Consider the following 20,395-nt stretch of genomic DNA (forward strand, 5'->3'; position numbering starts at 1 on the left):
ACTCAGACCCAAAAAAGTGGTATCGGTGCATCCCTAATGGCAACCACACAAATCAATTTGTAACTAGCTTTCAAAGTAATGTGCAAATAGAAGAGCTTACCACAATACAAAAACACAAACATTTCCCAGCACACTTACCAGTTTCCTGCAAAAAAAGCTTACACAGTCTCATAACTTATGTTAAAACAAAGGTTTTAGTTGCACAGCATCTACAAAATATGTGGAAGCCACGCTGCCTCGTCAACACTCCTCTGTGCAGTGTGGTCCTAATGCCAATCTCTGAGAGCCTCCATCTTGGAGCATATATAGCAAACGATTAATTGGGTGCAGGTTTGCCGGGAGGTAGCCCATTCTTCCTTAAAGGCACAGGGACACACTAGAAGCCCAGCACATCACAATGGCAGCTGTGTGTCCCCACATCAAATCCACCAAAACATATATGGCAATTTTCTCCCTAATCAACATGCTAATTTTAAGTAAAGCCTTTCCATTCGTTACAATACTTATTTTAGATCCATAGATGTTATCACTGGGCTTCTTTGCTTCTATATGCACTACAGACAGATCATGGTTGGTGGGAGAGGCCAGCATGTGTATGTACTTACTAGACATGTAAGCCCACAAAAAAATTGTTTAGTTTAATTTTGGATCCATTCGGATTTTTATTTCTTTGTTTTTTTGGATTTCGGATCCAAAATTTGATTCAGTTCGTAATTCAGATTTCGGATCCATTCAAATTTACATTTCAGAACAAAGTTACAAAGTTACCTTGTTTCGTTGAACGAGCATTCAGATTTGTTTGCATTTGGACACGTTAAAATTCGGAGATTCAGATGCATCCGAATGTCCGAATTTAGTGAAATTTGTACAAATATCCATTTGGAACAAGACGAAATTTTCATGTCTAGTGCTTGCTCTCTGGAAAACATTACAGCACCCTGCCCCAGTGATTTACTCAAGAGCCTTCAGCCCTGATGCAAGCAGTGGACTGGCTTTTGGGCAAAGTTATGTAAAGAGCAAAATACTTTGATACGTGGGAGTCAGTTTGGAGGAATGGGCACTCAAGGAAGACTGCATTTGCAAGCCAACATGTTATGCAGATCCTCCAAGATCAAAAGAACTAAAATCCAATGATTGAAAGGAGCGGGCAAGGGACCAGTCAGGTTGGGGAGGAAAGAGCTAGATGCTCATGGATAACCTCCAGCTAGGAAATTAGGTGGGTCGTATCTGACTTTCTGCAGCTTCTAATGTACACTGTAAGAAACTCAGTGTTCAGTGAAATCAGAGTAAGCTTTTTTTACAAGAGAGGAGCCTGCACAACTATGCAAAACTAAAGATATGGCAGGAGTTCCGCCTCACCAACATTGAAGATAAATTAACCAGTTGCTCAGTCATTAGGACTCAAACAATAATACCGAAAATGATGCAAACCAAAGTTAATTCCCCCTTCTAAAGGGGTGTCAGGCCTAATAAAATGCGGCAACAGGTAAATGGAAAATAGTGCTGGAAAGAAATGAGAGCTCACTGTGCTGTGAGTCCAGCCAACTGATGCAAAGTCTAGCATTTTATAGGGACAGGCATGAGCTTTAGAAGCCGCACAAGGAGAAGACTTTCCCACCAGAACCACGAGTCAGGTGATGTGGGTTCTTAAAGAGGCAATGCGCTGAAAGGGGAAAACGGAGAAACAAGGGGTGGGGATGGGGGCAAATTAATTGTTGCCCACTTAACAATTCTCTATTCTATCCCCCAAAAAAGAAAACAAACCGAAAGCACCATTTACTGGTTAGATACAGTATATAAATACATGATATTAGTATATGATTTCATATTTATCTAACCAAAAAAGGAAAAAGTTTGAAAATATGTACAACCCACTATACATCCCCCTTAAAAAATATATTCCTTTCCATTATGCATCCAGGAATATGGAGAGAAAGTCAAGTTGGCATTTCTGAAAATATATTTTCAAAAATGAGTCAAGGTTTCCTTTTGAAATTTTAGCAGCACACACATGAACTGCACTAAAGTATAGAAACTTGTAATTAAACTATCAATAAGTCTTTAAAAACATGAGCTTGTCACAAACTGCATTCAGAGATGCTTGACAGATACAGGAGCAGTAGTTTTAGAAAACAAATAACATTAATATTTTGACATCATCATTATTAATTTATCCATACCAATAAATGTGGTAAATGTTTCTTTCAGATGCAGAAAATGTAAATAAATTGTGGAATACATATTGCACAATGAAACTTCACTATGGGGAATCTGTGATGAAAGAACTTCTACACATAGCTAAACAAAATGTGGAGACCAGCATCGACCAGATACGAGCAAGAATAAAGCACTGTTCAGAAATTTTACCAGCTGGTGATATAGCTGGAATAAGAAGCAAGTAAAAATGAAAATGGCTGCAACTTGACTAAAATATGATGAGAACTAAAATGTTACAAGGAGGACCATTAACACAAATTAAGAACCTTTAGTTACAAGTGTAATTTTCCTTATAATAGAGAGAGTAACTTTATGGTGACTTATCCATGAGAAAAGTATGTGGCTGTCATTTGTTGCCTCCTTCTATAAAGTTGCTTGGCTGTGTCTTCAGTATTTTTGAGCCACATGCTCAGAACATGCTGTGTAAAAGGTTTCAGAATTCTTGGTCTAGTTTACCAACTCAGACCATATTGATGCCAAAGCATCAACATAACAGCCAGGAAGCAAGCATTCTCAAAAGAAGGTCAGCAGTTGCATCCTCCATATTTCTCTTATGACAGATACCCTTTAAACAGTCCCAGTTTTAGAATAGTGGCCTTACTGTTACCAATAATGAAACACAAAACAAGATCCTTTAGTCAGACATAATACAGAATGATTAACCTTGTTTTTTATGCAATTGCAGGATAGACAGCTTGGATTCAGCTACCTGTAGTTCCACGCAGGTCCATAGCATGTTTGTCTACTTTTACTATTTTACTGCAAATACTTTTAAGGCAGTAGTCTTTGGTTAGGGGAAATCAATGTTTCTTAAACCTATTTTAATATCTCAAAATCATGCATTATATCTGGTAATAAAATTGATTTCTTGATAAAATTCTATATTTGTCTTTATTTTTTTTTCAAATTGTTTGCTGTAATAATAGTGTGTGGCTGTGGGTACCGTTTGGTCCCAATGATAAAAGATTGCAATAGCATCTAAAACTTTAGAACAGTCCACAGGGAGTTTTGGTTTTCTAGTATGTATCTATTTGTGTCTACCTCGTTAAATAAAAAAAAAACTTAATTTTATTTGTTACTTGGGTATGACATATGACTTTAAATCAAAAATGTTATTGGTATTTGAGTTGGCGTGAGCAGTGAAAGTAATGCTTCACATATACAGATGTTTCCATTTACAGTAAACTCCCCATTATCCGGCATTCAAGCAACCAGAAATCTGAAGCAAAAAAAAATCTGTCCTTAATTTTTTTTGCTAGTTGCTTTATAGATATGAGCATACTAGAAGTCTAAAATAGCTAACAAACGCTAACTTTTGTTAGCTACTACATTTATTTAGTTGCTAACAGAATTCTCTGTTAACATCTTGCTGCGGCCGACGGCTAGATTCCACAGCTGGCAGGTGAATGTAAACAACGGGCAGTGGGCGTGTGCAATAGCCAGCCTGTTATCAGCTATCGCAATTTGAAATAGCCAATAGCGGAATCTAGCCAGCAGATGAACGGGGCAGGGGGGTGTTGCAAGGGTCATATTTGCATAACTGGGTATATATATACCTATTATATATCCCTTTATGTGCACTGAAACAATTATAAAGATATGTAAAAAGTTGCTTAAAAAAACAGATTAGACAAAAAATAATTGGGGGGGCATGATGTGACTTGACCACCAAAGTCAATGGGCGCCTAAGCAAGCAGCACAGCTTCTAACTGGCTCTAAAGTCGTAATTTCCATCATTCATTGTGAAATATTGGTGCTGTTGGGCTTTGGTGAAATATTGTGGGACTAAACAGACACCTGATATTTCCCTTTCAAAATAGAAAAAGATTGAGGACACAGAGACCTCAATCTCTTTTGCTGCAGCCCCTGTTATAAATAAATAGGAATCCTCTATAAAAGGGGCGGCCAAACTCTGGCCCTCCAGCTGTGGTGCAACTACAAATCCCACGATGCATCTCTCTCCAGGAGTCGTGGCTGTGAGAATCTTGCAATGCCTCATGGGATTTGCAGTTCCACCACAGCTGGTGGGCCGGAGGTTGGCCACCCCTGCTCTATACTGAGTGTTCCTGTTCATTCATAACTTGTGGAGATAGTATTTACCATGTCCACAATCATGAATGAACAGGAAGTGATGTAGGTCATTCATTCATAATTCATTCATAATTGGGGACACAGTAAACATACTCTGTCCTCTTACAAGCAGTCAGTGATCACTGATCACTGACTGCTTGTACCCGCTATCCATCCTGACTTGCTTTCACCGGAGGCTGAGCGAGTGGTGCGGGAAGGAGAGCTCGGTCTCCTGTGACAGCTGACAGTTGTCTACGGCCCCACACCACTCTCCTGACCTTTACAGGAGGCGGAGCCCGGCCTCTTGTGACACACTGGCCGCTCCCATCGCTCTCCTCCCCCTCACCGCTCAGCCTCCTGTGACAGTTTCTCTCCTCCCCGCTGGATGCTGCGCTGTGTCAGAGGGGACACAGAGCAGCGCCCAGTGGGGAGGAGAGAAACCGGGTTTGCAGCGCAATTTTGGCTGAAAGATGGCAATTTCGGCATTTTGCCAAAAGTGCCATTTTCGGCCAATATGTTTCAGCAGCCAAAATTTTGGTGTATCCCTAAAATAAAAGCAATCTTCCATCTTTCCATTATGCATGGGAGGCCTAAAGGGAGAGGCAGAGGCTCTTTACGCACAGCTAATAGTGGGTAAGCAGGTTCTGTATTTGCAAGCCAAAGCAGTGGTCAGGACACACTTTTGTGAAGTAGGGCACGGTTGCCTTCCTTTGTGGCAGTGGGCATGCTATGCAGCCAGAGCATGTGGAGGAGGTGTGGGAGTGGATAACCAAGCCTTCCTCCTCCTTCTCCCAGGCAGAGCAGCGCAGTGACATAAGCAGCTGCAAATGTGTCCTCTTTTTTGTCTTCTTCTACAGCTAATCCCACCTTTGCAGTAGGGCTACTCCCGCACTGTAAGGGTTAACTGCTCATTTTGGTCTAGGGGCTCAAATAGAAGAAGATATACTCCCCAGATCCTCAATCCCACTTGGCTGCTAGACTGGTCCCCACACACTCTTCACCCCGGACTCCGGGGGTCTAACCCCAGCTAATGCAGTCCATTCACCTTCATTAGACATGAGAATGCCGTGGGACATACCACAGCGGAGGGGGAGAGAGGTGAGCAGGGCCGGTGCAAGGATTTTTGCCAACTCAGGCGAAGGTGCATTGTGCGTGTGCGCACGCGCCTACGCTGAATAATATAATGCTTACAGGAGCCAAAGTCTGTATCCCTATTCTATGCTGCAGCCACACACGAAGCGTGCGCACCAGGGAGAAGGTAGGGGCGGGGACGAGCTTACAATGGCGGCGGTCAAAGCCCGGTGCTCCGTCCATGCTGTCACTGCTACTATTATTTCCGCCCTCACCCCTTGGGCGCCCTCAAGCGGCCGCTTGACTTGTGGTTGCGCCGGGCCTAAAGCTGTGAAAATGTAGTTCTGCATCCTGGAAGTTATGTGAAAGTGTCAGGTCACCTTTATTCCTTTCAGACTAGGTTCACACCTCGGTGACACCTCACTGTGCGGCAATCGTGCACGATTCTGCGCGGATTGCTGCGCGGTCAGGAGTCGCCAAGGTGTGAACCAATCGCGCTGCGGGTGCGATTATTTTCAAATGGCACCCCAGTTGCACCGGGCGGATCGCGCTGTCTCCCGCCGCGATTCTGCCCGTGCTTCCGGACACGATCTGAACTTAGCCGAGCATTGTGTATTGCAAAAAAAGGTGGCAATCGCTGCCTGCATTGTGCAGGACCGCACGACACCCGGGACGCGAGTCCCGGGTCTCGTGCAGTGTAGTGCAAGTGTGAACCTAGCCTTAGAATAAGAGGAGTATAGGTGCTTTTAAGATTGCTCCTATCGAAGACATGAACGAGTTTGTGTCACAGACGTTAGAAGTTGTTAATTCTCATATGAGTGTCAATGCTCACCTAGGAGGTGGTGGGCCTTCTATGGCACTCAATACACCTGGTCGTGTGGACATGGACACAGGTGGCAGTTTCTGTGGAGGAAACGATATGCATACAAATGGACTAACATCCATCAGGGCCAGATTTTAAGCTGTAAGCTATAAGGACCGGCTCACACCATAAACAGTGCATTCCAGATGCACTGTATCGCATTCCAGCCGGCTTCCTGCATTCTGTGGCAGGAGGGGGCGTGGCGGTGCATTAAAGTAAATGGCACCGCAGCCACGCTCCCGTCCGCAGTGCGATCGCCCGCACCAGAAGGCGTGGCACATCAGTGCCTGCATTCCGGTCCAGTGCGATCTGAAAAAATGCTGGAAGCACTATTTTTTCAAATATATATATATAGATATATATATATATATGTGTGTGTGTGTGTGTTTATGTGCACAATACAAACAAATAGGGCTTGTTATTGCCGTAAAGCAGCTAATTTCCCCCTAGATCTCAGGTATACTTCTGGGACATGAGCTTGATCCCTGGGCTCACTTTTTGCATTCTTAATTTGCCCTGGAGGCATTGGATACATTTTGACATGCAATTAAAATACTTCATTACATCCTGAGAATGGAGATATAAGACTTCAAATCCAAGCCTCGTATTTCAGTTATTTCGCTGAAAGCCTTTCGCAGACTATATTCAAAACACTCTGCAATGCATAAGTGGCTCTACCCCACGCAGTGATTTATTCAATTTCATACCATGTTCAAAGGTAAGGCCTACAGAAGACGATCATCATTCAGCATGTTTCAATCATTCAGAATGTATAATTTTACTTCCAGGGTGTTTTAAAAATAAAATACTGTATTTAAAATACTGTATTTGATTTTGGGGGATGTTTTAAGGTTTCAAAACCCATCGTATACGCTGGCAAATACGGTAAGTGCCTGTTGTTAGAAAATTACAAAATGGAAGTAAAATATAATTCAGCAAGATAAACTTACTACAGAAGCCAACAATGTATAGAAACTTATCAATGTGCATTGCGATATTAAAAACCTAGTTTGAGTAGTTTGTAAACAGGTCAACCCTTTTGATCTTCCTATTTCACTGCAGACTGAAAACAGGCTCTGAGTAACAGACCTTCTGACTTTTTGAGATATGAATTAGAGCACAAGTATATTAGCAAATGACACGACCCTGTCACACGCCCTGGTAGACATATTATTTTTTAATATGCAAAAAATAATTGGTTAATGTTTCGGGGTTTTTTTACCACTACTTTCCTTGAATATTGGCTTTCTAAAATAACAAATTAAATAATTTAGAGGTTGGATATAAGGTTTAGTGCAAAAAAAGTTAAATATGCCTATGCATAAAAAAATGGGGACAACTGTAGAGGCAAGAGAGACCGAGGTACTTATATGAAAAAGAGGGACAGTTGGGGCTATGATGCAGCAATACATAATATGACAATATGAAATGTTTTTCCTAACACCCCTCATTGTGCCTTCTCTCCACAGATGAGCTCCCATCAAAAAGCTCTCTTTCATGGGAACAAAACAGAAGTTACATTTTTTATTTTGCTTGGCTTCCCAGGCAATACTCAAATACAGATGCTATATTTTGCAATTTTTTTGGTCATTTACATTCTAACTCTGGTGGCCAATTTTCTCATAATTATCATAGTCTGCTTAAATTCTCATCTTCACATCCCAATGTATTTCTTCCTCAGTAACTTTGCTGTGCTGGACACCTGGTGCTCAACTGCTGTAATTCCTAAAACACTCAGCTATTTGATCACACAAGATAAGCTCATTTCCCATTCTGGGTGCCTTGCTCAACTTTGCTTTGTTCACTCTGTAGGACCTACTGAATTCTTCTTACTCACGGTTATGGCTTATGATAGATACCTAGCCATCTGTTTTCCATTACAATATGCAACAATGATGAACAGTCAGATCTGCCGTTACTTAGCTATAGGCTCCTGGATGAGTGGCTTCTTTACTGGCTGGACATTAACTATTCCTACCGCTCTGCTAAGTTTTTGTGGACCCAATCTCATTGATCACTTTTTCTGCGATTATATCCCTCTGATAAAACTGTCTTGTTCTGACACATCCATCAGTGAGACCGTCTTCTTTTCATTTGCATGGGTAGTTGTGCTAAGCTCACTTATTTTTACAACAGTATCTTATTCCAGTATAATTAAGACCATCCTTCGAATTCCATCCCGGCTTGGTCGTCAGAAAGCCTTTTCAACTTGTGCTGCTCATTTAACTGTGGTCATCATTTTCTATGGAACTGTCATTTTTATGTATGTCCGCCCAAGAGCTTCCTACTTTTCTGATAAAGATAAAGTTGTATCTCTGTTTTACTCTGTTATAACACCAATTTTAAATCCTCTTATATATAGTCTTAGAAATCGAGAATTTAAAAAGGCACTGAAAAAGGTTCAAGAAAAGCTCCACAAATCAATTAACGATGTTTAGGGTGATCCAAATTTGGTATGCTTAAAGTAACACTAAACTCAGGAGTTAAATCTTAAAAATGCATTCAAGTACCCTAACTATTAACTAAAATGTATCTTATTTGTGTATCACTCAGCTGTAGATCCTCCAATCATGTCTGAATTGGTGCTGACCAGTGCTGCCCCAGGCGCAGAGATGGGGGGGGGGCGTAGAACCACCGACCCCCCCCCCCAGTTGTTACGCCACAGGCTGAATGCCCTTCATGGTAGACGGGAACCGGGACGGAGCAGCAGGGGGCAGAGACAGAAGATGGGGCGGACGCACTAGCTGAATGCCCTTCATGGTAGAACTGTGGGGGTGCTTTGCAGGATCCCTAGGGGTCTCTGCAGCCTGCAAAGCCCACCACAGATCCTGCACAGCCCCCCTGAGATCCAGCAGACTGCAGAGTCTCAGGGGGTCTCTGCAGGATCTGAACTCACTTCCGTGATGGACTGCAATCTCAAAACAAATTAGTTAACTAAACACTAGATTGTAATCCATGATGGGAGCGAGCTTGGAGCTGTGACTACTTTACACCACACACAGGGACCATGGGAAACAAAAGTAGCCACCCTCCAGAAGGAAGGACAGTGTCAGCACCAATTCAGAGATGATTTGATGATCTGCAGCTGAGTGATACACAAATAAAATACATTTTTGTAAATAGTTAAGGTACTTCAGTGCATTTTTAAGATTTAACTCCTGAGTTTAGTGTCACTTTAATCATACAAAAAGCAACTTCAGCCCCTGAAGTTTTCCTACACCACTAATAGCACAAAAATAGTAATTGTCCTTATTATATAAATAATGTAAATAAAAAAAAATAAGAGCAATTTTATAAATTTAGTATAGATGTCCCGATACTATTTTTTCAAGACCAAGCACAAGTACTTTCCCTTAGGTACTTGCTGATACCAATTACCAATACTTTTTCTTAAAGGGACATGTGCCATTTTTTCTAAAACAATACAGACTAATGATTTTAGGGCAGTTTCTTGATAATTATGAACAACTGTAACTCAATCCATGATTACACTTGTCCTGATCCTGAAAAAATAATTGTAACCAAAACCATATTTAACCGTGCTAAGAAGTGCTTCTCATAGGTTAGTACGGTCACCTGACTGCACTAACCAACGAGTGCTCGCAATTTGCGAGTGAAATAAAAAATCCGTAGCGCAGGGCTGCACTGGACAGCAGTATGGAGTAAAGCTACTACACCCGTACCGGCAGAGGGTAACGACCGTTCACTGAAAGATAAGTATAGCAGAGGGGAGAGTTGGCCAGATTTAAGCGGGTAATTCAATTTTCCCAAATTACTTGCGAAAGTGAACTTACCTTTTAATGTGCATTGTGTGTATTATGCTGCCCCACTACCACAATATGACACACAGTAGAATGAGGGCAGCACACACACACAATGCCCTATGCATGCGTTTATTCACATGCAGATGGCAGGGGGCAGAGTTGGATTTTTTAAATATGTATTTTATTTATTTATTTTTTACCTTTTTGATTGCTTTTTTATTTTTTTATTTTTATTTTGTTATTTTGTATGTTGTATCACTTTTTTAATTTCTTTTCACTTAACATTATTGATATCACACAGGGGATAACAAGCCCCTATGTGATATAATTTGGACGTGACAGGTTCCCTTTATAAGCCCACCAGTACAGAAAATCAAACACAGCATTGTACTCTATCTTCTGTACAGCTCAGGTTGTGACAGCTGACACAGGAAGCGCTGTGAATACTGTGTCACTCATGAAAATGCCCTGTATTGGCACTGATACTGGTATTGGTGTATCCCTAATATTTTGCTATCAAATCACAAAAAACAGTGCAGTACTGATAATAAATAAAATGGACACCTGATGTCTCCATAAGGAGGACCTGTCACATTTTCTTTGTTATGACATAGGGGGCTTGTTGGGAATAAAGCAATAAAGTTAAGTTTAAACAAATAAAATAAAAATTAAAGTAACATATTATGTGTGTGTATATGTATATATATTAAACATCGTGCAACATAAAAAATTGCAACTAGCATTTTTTTATTCTACAGGGCCTCTGCTTTCAGAAAATATATAATTATTTGGGGGTTTTAAACTATTTTCTATCCAAAAATTCAGATTGTATCATGTGTGTGCAGATAGTAAGTAATTGCTCGGGACAGCAAGTGGTTAATCAGAGATAGGCAAGCATTATTTTAATAATATGAGCTCATGGAAGACCTATGTCAATAATTGTAACACCCAAATCAGATATTATCAGAGGTGGACATGCTGGTTGGTCTATAAAACCTCATATTAGGGATGCACTGATATTGCTGCCGATATTGGGCATTTTCACGAGTACCTGTGAAGATGTCCTGAAACTAAGTGCTTTAAATTTTTTAATGGGTTTGGCTGCCTGAGGTCCCGCATTTGCTGGGGACCTCGGTAGCCTTGTGGAGACCTCATTGTGGCTGTCTTTTACATTCCCAGTCCGACCGCACATTGCTCACACCTGTGAACTGCCTGGTGAGACACTACACACAGCCCTGGTGAGACTGGGGAGGCTGCACAGCCCTGGTGAGGCCACATGCAGCCCTGGTAAGAATGCACAGCCCTGGGGAGAAGTTGCACAGCCCTGGAGAGACACCAAACACAGCCCTGGTGAGACCGCACACAGCCCTGTTCAGATCCTGTACTGGCCTGTTCAGACTCTGCACCGTCCTGGTCAGACCTCGCGCAGCCTGAGACTCAGCATAGCCCTGGGGAGCAACAAAGAGTATGTAGCTTCATAATATTCTGCATTGCTCTATAATGTTTTGCTGGGATTCTTAGTCCTTTATAGCTGATGTAGTCCTTTATAGCTGATAGTCTCACTACAGCGTGGAGTCAGTGGCAGAACTACCAGGGTCACAGCGGTTGCACCTGTGACTGGGCCCTAGCACTCCACTGCTGTCCTGAAATCATTAGTCTGTATTGTTTAAAAAAAAAAAAACAACACGTGACACTAAAAAAGTTATCAGTAATTGGTATCAGCGAGTACTTGAGGAAAAGTATCGGTACTTGTACTTGGTCTTCTAAAATAGTATCGGTGCATCTCTACCTCAAATTATTATCAGATAGACTTTACCCCACAACCTCAATGGATTCTGATATTATCCATGTACATCGGCTACTGATTATCTCCCAATCGTTAAGTCCCTTTCTTCCATCCCCCTTTCTATCACTTCTGCCCTTGTTGTACTTTCCTGTTTAAAAATTGTTACAAAGCATATTGTGCTCTGTGTCAGAAAATATGCCTGATACAATGACACTTGTTTCCTAGTATATACAGCTGAAATGTGACAGTATAGTAATGTTTGGTTATACTGCTTGTTGCAATTATTTTGGATGTGTAACAAAAATGAAAATAAAAGCTTATTTGAAAATGTTGAGTGAGAGGTCACTTTACCATTCCCAAAGCAACGCAATTGCAAAACAATGGAAAAATTTGCAAGTAAGGAATGCTCATTTCATAGAAAACATACATGTTTACTCTATTCATTATCATCCCTCCATGCTCAATCCATCTATTCCATTCATTCCTTTTTAGTATTGTTCCTTTCATCATGTGTGTTTCAAAGTTTTAGAGCTGTTGATGAGGAAATTTAAGAATGCATTGGGATGATCTTTATTGTCTGTCATTGGTGAAAACAGATCTGCCTGTATGCAATTACAGTATACTTTGCTAAAGCAATGTGCATCATAAACCATTGCCGACTGATTTTAATAAAATGCTTGCATTTACCTTTTTTTATCTTTGATTGCATCCCAGTATTGTTGATCTCTGCATCCTCTTTACAGTCACATGTTGTCCACGTATTCCATGCATAGCTTCATGGCCGGTTTCGAGGTGATGACAGCCATGCTTGTATAATGTGCTGGCCATGCTTGGGTAATGTGCGTTGTTGTATTCTCCACTGGAAACCTATGTGACAGTGCAGGAACATAGTTGGGAAAGAGGGACAAAGGATTGTTACCCTAGAAGAGGAAATGCCTCAATAAGGCATTTACTGGCATTTTCCTTTGCCAGGATCACCAGCTCATATTTCATTGAAAGCAGTAGATGTAAAAATATTGAAAATTACATTAACATATTAAAGATTATATGAGATATTAGTGTCTGGGGGTTACATATATTCATATACACACACTCACTGGCCACTTTATTAGGTACACCTGTTCAATTTCTTGGTAACACAAATTGCTAATCAGCCAATCACATGGCAGCAACTCAATGCATTTAGGCATCTAGATGTGGCAAGTAGTACAGAGAGATATCTGGTACACCTGGGCCACCAGTTTGTTTAGTACGGCTGAAGATAGTATAAGAAAACCAGGGCCTTCTATTATTCCATACAAATCGCAGAAATAAACTGCGTATTTGACGAAAAAAAGGGCGGCAATTTAATTTGAATTGACTGTAAAAAGAATAAGATCCTCGTATGATATGTGTACCTCCTACCCAAGTAAACAGAGTTTTATCCCAAGAATGAAGCCTTCAAAGTATGTAGATAATTCAATTCGAACACTCTTTTCAGGGAATTTGGGAGCTGAATTCCCACATAATGAAAATTGCTTAATGTCCATGCAAACGTATTTGAAGTACACAATCTTGAAATAGCTTCTGGAGATAAATTTAGCGACAAAATTTCCAATTTAGAGTAATTAATACGGACATTGGAATAGACACCGTATATGCTAAGTTCTTGAAGCAAATTAGGCAATGGAATCAAAGGTTGAGTTAAAGAAAATAAAATGCCATCTGCATATGCAGACAGTTTATACTCTAAATTACCCATTACAATCCCATGTATATCTGGGTTATTTCTTATCCTAGCGAGAAAACGTTCTTAGATTAAGGCGAATAATAAAGGAGACATTGAACATCCCTGTCTTGTTCCATTAATTATTTCAAATTGACTCTTACCCGAGCTTCCGGATTACTATAGAGTGCAGATATCCAGCTCCATATTTTAGATATTAGCCCAAATACATATAGGGTCATCCAGAAACACCCAGTCCACCCTATCAAACGCTTTTTCCGCGTCAGCCGAACGGAGGGTGACGGAGGAGAGGCCGAGTTAGCTTCCGTCCAGTGGATTAAATGGAAAGCATGGATAGCGTTGTCTCAACGCTCTTCCTTGTATAAAACCTGTTTGATCTGGCCAGGAGGAGGCCTCCCACTCTAATGGCCAAAACCTTCACAAAAATGTTCACATCTATGTTAAGGAGAGATCGGTCTGTAATTTTGAGGTTAAGTGGGGCCTTTGCCGTCTTTAGAGATCACCAAAATATGTGCTGAAAAAAAGATGGCATAAATTCTCCTGAAGTAATAGCATGAAAAAATCTACACATGGGGGGGGGGCCTAGTAATGATAAAACATTTAAATAATAGTCTTTTGTGAACCCATTGGGTCCCGGGTTATTCCCTTTAGGGAAACCCTTAATGACAGACTCTAACTCTTGTAACAAAATTAGTCTGTCTAGGTCTTCTGCTTGCTGAGCCGACACTGTACTGCAACCTGCAGCAGTCACATAGTCCCGTATAGCTAAACGCTTTTGATCTATAACTATTTAAGAGTCTCCTCCAGGTAAGTTATACAACTCTGTATAATATTGCCTGAAGACCTCTGTGATCTTAGAAGTATGTTGGACCATTTCCCCTGAGGCTTTATGAATTTTTGGCACAAATGTTCTAACTTTCTGTTTGCGTAAGGCCCTGGCCAACAGTCTCCCGAATTTATTTCCCTGTTCATAAAATGTATGAGATATAAACTTTAAGCATTTACAAACTTGATCTTCCATTACATTAGTCAAGGCCTGTCGCAAGGAGTCCATAGTCGGCTCATCTTCCAACAAACTGCATCGTTTCTGAGCCAACTCTGCTACCTTTAACTTTTCCAGCAGGTTAGCTAGTTCCTTACGTCTGGCTCTATTCAAGCAGAAATCCCATTAAATCAGTTCCCCCCTAATAACTGCCTTATGGCCTTCCCATAGCGAACCCTCTGACACTTGACCCGCTACATTAATAGTAAAAAAGAGTTCTATAGCTTGAGTTATATTAGCCATTGTCTCTATATTGTCCATTATTTTTTTATTCAGCCTCCAGGTCCACTCCTTAGATATAGGCCCTGGAGGTGAGATAACAATCGATACCACCACATGATCTGAAATAGTTATAGGTTCAATAGTTGCTTGATATATATTATCTAAATAATATTGGTCCATGTATATTAAATCGATATGGGAATATGTCTTGTGGACATTTTTGAGTAAAAACTATAGTCCTTAGTATCCGCATGCAATGCTCTCTAGCAGTCCACCAAATGTAGTCCCTGAAGGGCCTTGCAAAAATGTTTAATAGCAAGAAAAGAGTGAAAGGAGCGACCATTAGAGGTACTAACTCTGGGATCTGGACTAAAATTCAATTACCCTCCTAACACTAGCAGTACCTCCCTAAAATTAGCTAATTTAGCCATTGCTGAATCTAGGAATGAGATTTGCCTGGTGTTGGGAGCATAGAGCGTAGCGAACGTATATAATCGACCTTCTATATAGCCTTTAACAATAAATAACGTCCATTCTAGTTCACACATTAATCTTAAATAACATAAGGACAATCTGTTTGAAAAGCTGTAGTTACTCCTTTCGATTTAAAAGATGTGGAAGTACTGTGATACCATTGTGAATACAAATAGAGAGGGAATTTAGGTCTTTTACAAAATGAGTTTCTTGTATAAAGATGACTTGTGCCTTGAGGCCCTTAAGTTCCAGCCACAATTTGCTACGTTTGCATGGGGATCGAAGGCCATGTACATTATAAGTTATTACTTTAAAATCAAACATATCTCTTTAAATATCACAAGCTAAAGCTAGTTTAAGAGACGCAACCAAAATCTATCTCCTTTTCTTCTCTCCATTTATCTAACTTATTAAAAACCTCAGGAAATAGGATAACAAACATAACATAGAAAACAACAACAAAGGAAACTATACACACCACCCCGGAGAGGTCTGTCACAAAGAGGGGTACCAACCCTAAAAGGGAAACACCCCTCTAGGCAACCATTGCCTCCAACAGTGTCACCCCCTATTGTTGGCAGGCCTGTTGGGTGGCCTTATGGGAGTGCAAAGAAATTAAATACATGTTTTGGCATCTCATTTACTCTCAACATCGTTCTACTACTATCTGTGTATTCATATTAGGGATCCATAACCTTCATCCCCTCTATATTTTATTCTCTACTAACTCCACCCATCTCTTTAATTCTTATATCTATTTCCATGTTTAATTTAATCTCTTTCCCCTTTTGTGTTCTTGATCTCCTCTTACCTTTATTTCCCCAGCCCCTCTAATCTTTCTATGTGTCTAAAACTTTGTGTTTATTCATGTTTGTTCCTTTATCACCCCTTTTAGTGAGTACAATTTTACATCACTCTTTTACTTCTTCATCTTACTCAATCCATCCTCTCTCTCTCTTTTCTCTCTAACTCATAATAACAATAACTTTGTCTAGATATATTGCCTAGTGCAATTAATACTTTCATTTATAGTTTATACTGTTAATGCAATAATACTTAGATCAGCCATGTTGTTTTGAAGGGGAGATTCCTCCCTTCCTATTTTTGTTGCTTATTTTATACAAAGGGTATTCAATTATAATTGAATACCCTTTTCCCTCCATATCAGTCTCTTTTAGCAAGAACCTTTTTCTCCTATCTCCTCCCTGGCTTTCCTCTCTTTCTTTTGAGAGCTAACACTAACCAAGTTCCTTTTGTTCCCATTGTGGGATCTGAGCAATGGCCGGTGCTGGTGGATCTGGCCATACGTCCAACTCCACTTCTGCCAGACCTAGCCTGTCTAAGAAGCCATATAAGTCCATTGGTGAGTGAAATGTATACAGATGCCCGTTCTTACGTGTCTGTAAATAAAATGGCAACCCCTATATGTAAGCTATGCCCATTGTTGTCAACGCCCTGGTTACTGGTCTTAAAGCTCTCCGTTTTGCTACTGTCCCCCATGATAGATCTGCATAAAGTGTACTCAAAGCTCCTTCATAATCCAGGGGTCCCTTTTCTAGGGCTTTAGCCAGAATCATTTCCCTCTTTTTTTTTAAAAATGCACTCTACACAGGATGTCTCTTGTCTGTGTTAGACTAGCTCTTTGCCTATTTGATAACCGGTGCACTTGGTTGATTTCAATCTGCTCTGTCTCCGGACTTCCCACAAGAGTCTTAAAAAATACCTTGCACTAATGACCCGCTCAGTGGTACTTCAGCTCGGTCCGACATCTCCCCTATCTTTAGCTACCTGACCCTCCTCCCACTCTACCACCTTCCCTTCGGTCTGCGTGTCCCCAATGTCTCTTGTTGTAGTGTAAGTATATCATGGTGCCTTTACCTATATCATGGAGTTGCAAGGTCCTCTACCCATGTTGGGTGATACCGACTTGCCAATCAATCTGCTTAGACGCTGAGCTACATTCTAGACCAAATACGCTACCTCTCCTTCATAGGCAGACAACTCCCCCTGAATGTGACCTCGTCGCCCAACAGGGATTAGTACTCATACGTACTCATTCTAACTTATTAATCTCTCTGTAACCTATATTATACCTTGGCATAAAATCCTGAACAGGATCCATGCACCATGTATTATATACTACTGCACTATATTGTACTGTCTTATCTTTTGTGCTAAAACAATAAAAATTTTAATGGAAAAAAAAAAATACCTTGCACTGTTGGTAAAAGTTCTGCCAATCCGCTACCCTCTGGTATTCCTCTTATCCTAATATTGTACCGGCGTTTGCAGTCTTCCAAGTCGTCCATATCTCCACGTAAGGTCTGGAGCTGTAAGTGCTGTTCCTTTATCCCTTCACTCATAGCTGAGTATCCTAAAAGCATTAGTGGAATTACTGCCTCCAGTGTATCCATTCTTCCATGAAATTGCTGCAAATTAACATCATTCAGTTCTTTCATATCTTTCCTATGCAAATCCTCTAGCTTCTGATATACATCTTCTAGATCTTTCTTTGTAGAGAGTAAAGCAAGATATTTACTTACCATCCCAGAGAGCTCTGTTTCCTCACTTTCACAGCCCTCTTCTGATACTTTGGCTTGGATTGTTTGTCCCACATCGCTGCATATTGGTGACTCCCAGCAGAGAAGGTCGATGAGATCAGCTCTCCGTCTCTTCCCGAGACTGACACCTTTAGTGGTGTGCATATAGTTTCTTCCTGCGAAAAAATGTTCCAATGTTTGTTCTTACCGTCGTCCGGGTACGTTCCCCAGGCTCTTTCTTGCTACTCTTCCCCATCTTACAACCGTCTGATATGCGGTTTCACTACGGAGCTGCTCTCCTTTTGTTTCCATGAGGGGACTTCAGGTAGCCGGCTCCTTACTAGGCTCTGATAACGCTAAGTGGAGCGGATGCAGGAGCTCCGGACGCACACGTCCTTACATTTTCGTTGGTGACCTCATTTATCTTTGTCTTGACATATACAGGGCTATTCACTAAAGGGTGAAGAGATTGGAGAAGGCAGAAGAAGTTATCAATCTAGGACAACATAGCTGAACTGGAAAGTGAGCTGAATTGGATAATTTTTCCAAATCAGCTATGTTGTCCTAGATTGTTCACTTCTCCTGCCTTCTCCAAACTCTTCACCCTTTTGTGACTAGCCCTGATAATATCATTTGTTAGAGAGAGAGAGAGAGAGAGAGAGAGAGAGAGAGATTTGTCCAGGAGTGATTCCATTTTTGTTGAGAAAATTCAATCCCCTCTGGTGATCTGTGCACATTGCAAGGATTTTAACAAACTTTGTTGCAGTTTCCTACCTGTTTCTGTTCTGAAGAAAAAGTTGTTTGTTGCAGCAAGTCCTTTCCTAACTGATCCCTGAATTGGAGGGTCTGAGTTTGTTATAACCAGCTGGTAGGCTTCCTGGGTTATAATAGGGAAAGTTGCAGTGTCTGCATCCTTTTAGTACCAATTAACCCTTAAGCAGTATCTCACCAAAAATGAAATTCCCATTACAAGGGATGCCTAAAATTGTACTTGTATCTTAGTGTAGACTTCTGGGGAAATCAGTCAGCCAATCACAGAAGCAGAAAGTGACATTTCTGGCCATGTTCCGTACACCAAGTGTGTTCCGAACGCCCCCAGGTCTCCATACTGCATTGAATTATTTTGACAGATTTAGAACATTACAGCAGCAGCTTTAAATGGAATGGTCATTTTTAGTAACATTATATTACAAAATGGCTCATGCAATAATTATTTATGCTATATACATTTTTTTAAGATTTTTTTCATTTTATATTTTTAAAGTGGAGTTACCCTATTAGTTTCTAGTATATAACAAAGTAAGTAATTTACAAATAAATAGAGGCATTTTTTTTCTTTCAAACTGACTTAATGTAGGATGTGCCAGTACAATACTCAAGTACACAGTTGACAGTTTGCAAAAGTGACAGGTATATCCAACATAAATAAATATACACTATATTGCCAAAAGTATTGGGACGCCTGCACTTATAAGCACATGAACTTTAATTGCATCCCAGTCTTAGTCCATAAGGTTCAATATTGAGTTGGCCCACCCTTTGCAGCTTTAACTCTTCTGGGAAGGCTGTCCACAAGGTTTAGGAGTGTCTATGGGAATGTTTGACCATTCTTCCAGAAGCGTATTTGTGAAGTCAGGTATTGATGTTGGACGAGAGGGCCTGGCTCGCGGTCTCCGCCCTAATTCATCCCAAAGGTGTTCTATCGTGTTGAGGTCAGGACTCTGTGCAGGACAATCAAGTTCCTCCACCCCAAACTCGCTCATCCATGTCTTTATGGACCTTGCTTTGTGCACTGGTGCACAGTCATGTTGGAAAAGGAAGGGGCCATCCCCAAACTGTTCCCACAAAGTTGGGAACATTAAATTGTCCAAAATGTCTTGGTATGCTGATGCTTTAAGAGTTTCCTTCACTGGAACTAAGGGGCCAAGCTCAACCTCTTAACAACAACCCCACACCAAAAATCCCCCCTCCACCAAACTTTACACTTTGCACAATGCAGTCAGGCATGTACCGTTCTCCTGGCAACCGCCAAACCCAGACACGTCCAATCAGATTGCCAGACAGAGAAGCATGATTCGTCACTTCAGAGAACATGTCTCCACTTCTAGAGTCCAGTGGAGGTGTGCTTTACACCACTGCATCCGATGCTTTGCATTGCACTTGATGATGTGAGGCTTGGATGCAGCTGCTCGGCCATGGAAAGCCATTCCTGGAAGCTCTCTATGCACTGTCGTGCCAATCTAACAGCCACGCAAAGTTTGGAGGTTGGTAGCTATTGAACCTGCAGACAGTTGGCGACTTCTGCGCACTGTGCGCCTCAGCATGCGCTGACCGCGCTCTGTCATTATACGTGGCCTACCACTTCGTGGCCGAGTTGCTGTTGTTCCCAGTTGCTTCCACTTAGTGGTATTATAACAAACAGATGAACGTGGAATATTTGGTAGCAAGGAAATTTCACGGAAAACACCTGAATCCAATGATTTGTAGGGGTGTCCCAATACTTTTGGCAATATAGTGTATATCAGAACAATACATGGCAACAGTGGTGATAATCAGTGAGGCATAAATAAGACACTTTTCTGTAGTAGATGAAGAGAAGGAGGGGGCGGGGGGGGGGGGGG

General features: G+C 41.0%; 1 protein-coding gene across 1 annotated transcript; it reads left to right on the forward strand.

The window, feature by feature from the left end:
- Positions 1-6,127: 6,127 nt before the first annotated feature.
- LOC108798287 (olfactory receptor 6F1-like) lies at positions 6,128-8,658 on the forward strand. The gene is made up of 2 exons (XM_018570020.1): positions 6,128-6,307; positions 7,690-8,658. Exons 1-2 carry the CDS (start codon positions 6,128-6,130, stop codon positions 8,656-8,658), a joined length of 1,149 nt encoding a protein of 382 aa, XP_018425522.1.
- Positions 8,659-20,395: the final 11,737 nt, after the last annotated feature.

This window comes from Nanorana parkeri, unplaced genomic scaffold (genome assembly GCF_000935625.1).
Source record: "Nanorana parkeri isolate BGI_ZX_2015 unplaced genomic scaffold, ASM93562v1 scaffold1444, whole genome shotgun sequence".
Classification (NCBI taxonomy): Eukaryota; Metazoa; Chordata; class Amphibia; order Anura; family Dicroglossidae; genus Nanorana; species Nanorana parkeri.

What these genes read in the sequence shown, in the direction of transcription:
- LOC108798287 (XM_018570020.1), top strand. Translation starts at nt 6,128, where the DNA reads ATGAACGAGTTTGTGTCACAGACGTTAGAAGTTGTTAATTCTCATATG. An exon ending in ATGGACTAACATCCATCAGG is followed by an intron (nt 6,308 to 7,689) that starts GCCAGATTTTAA and finishes TTCTCTCCACAG; the next exon opens with ATGAGCTCCCATCAAAAAGC.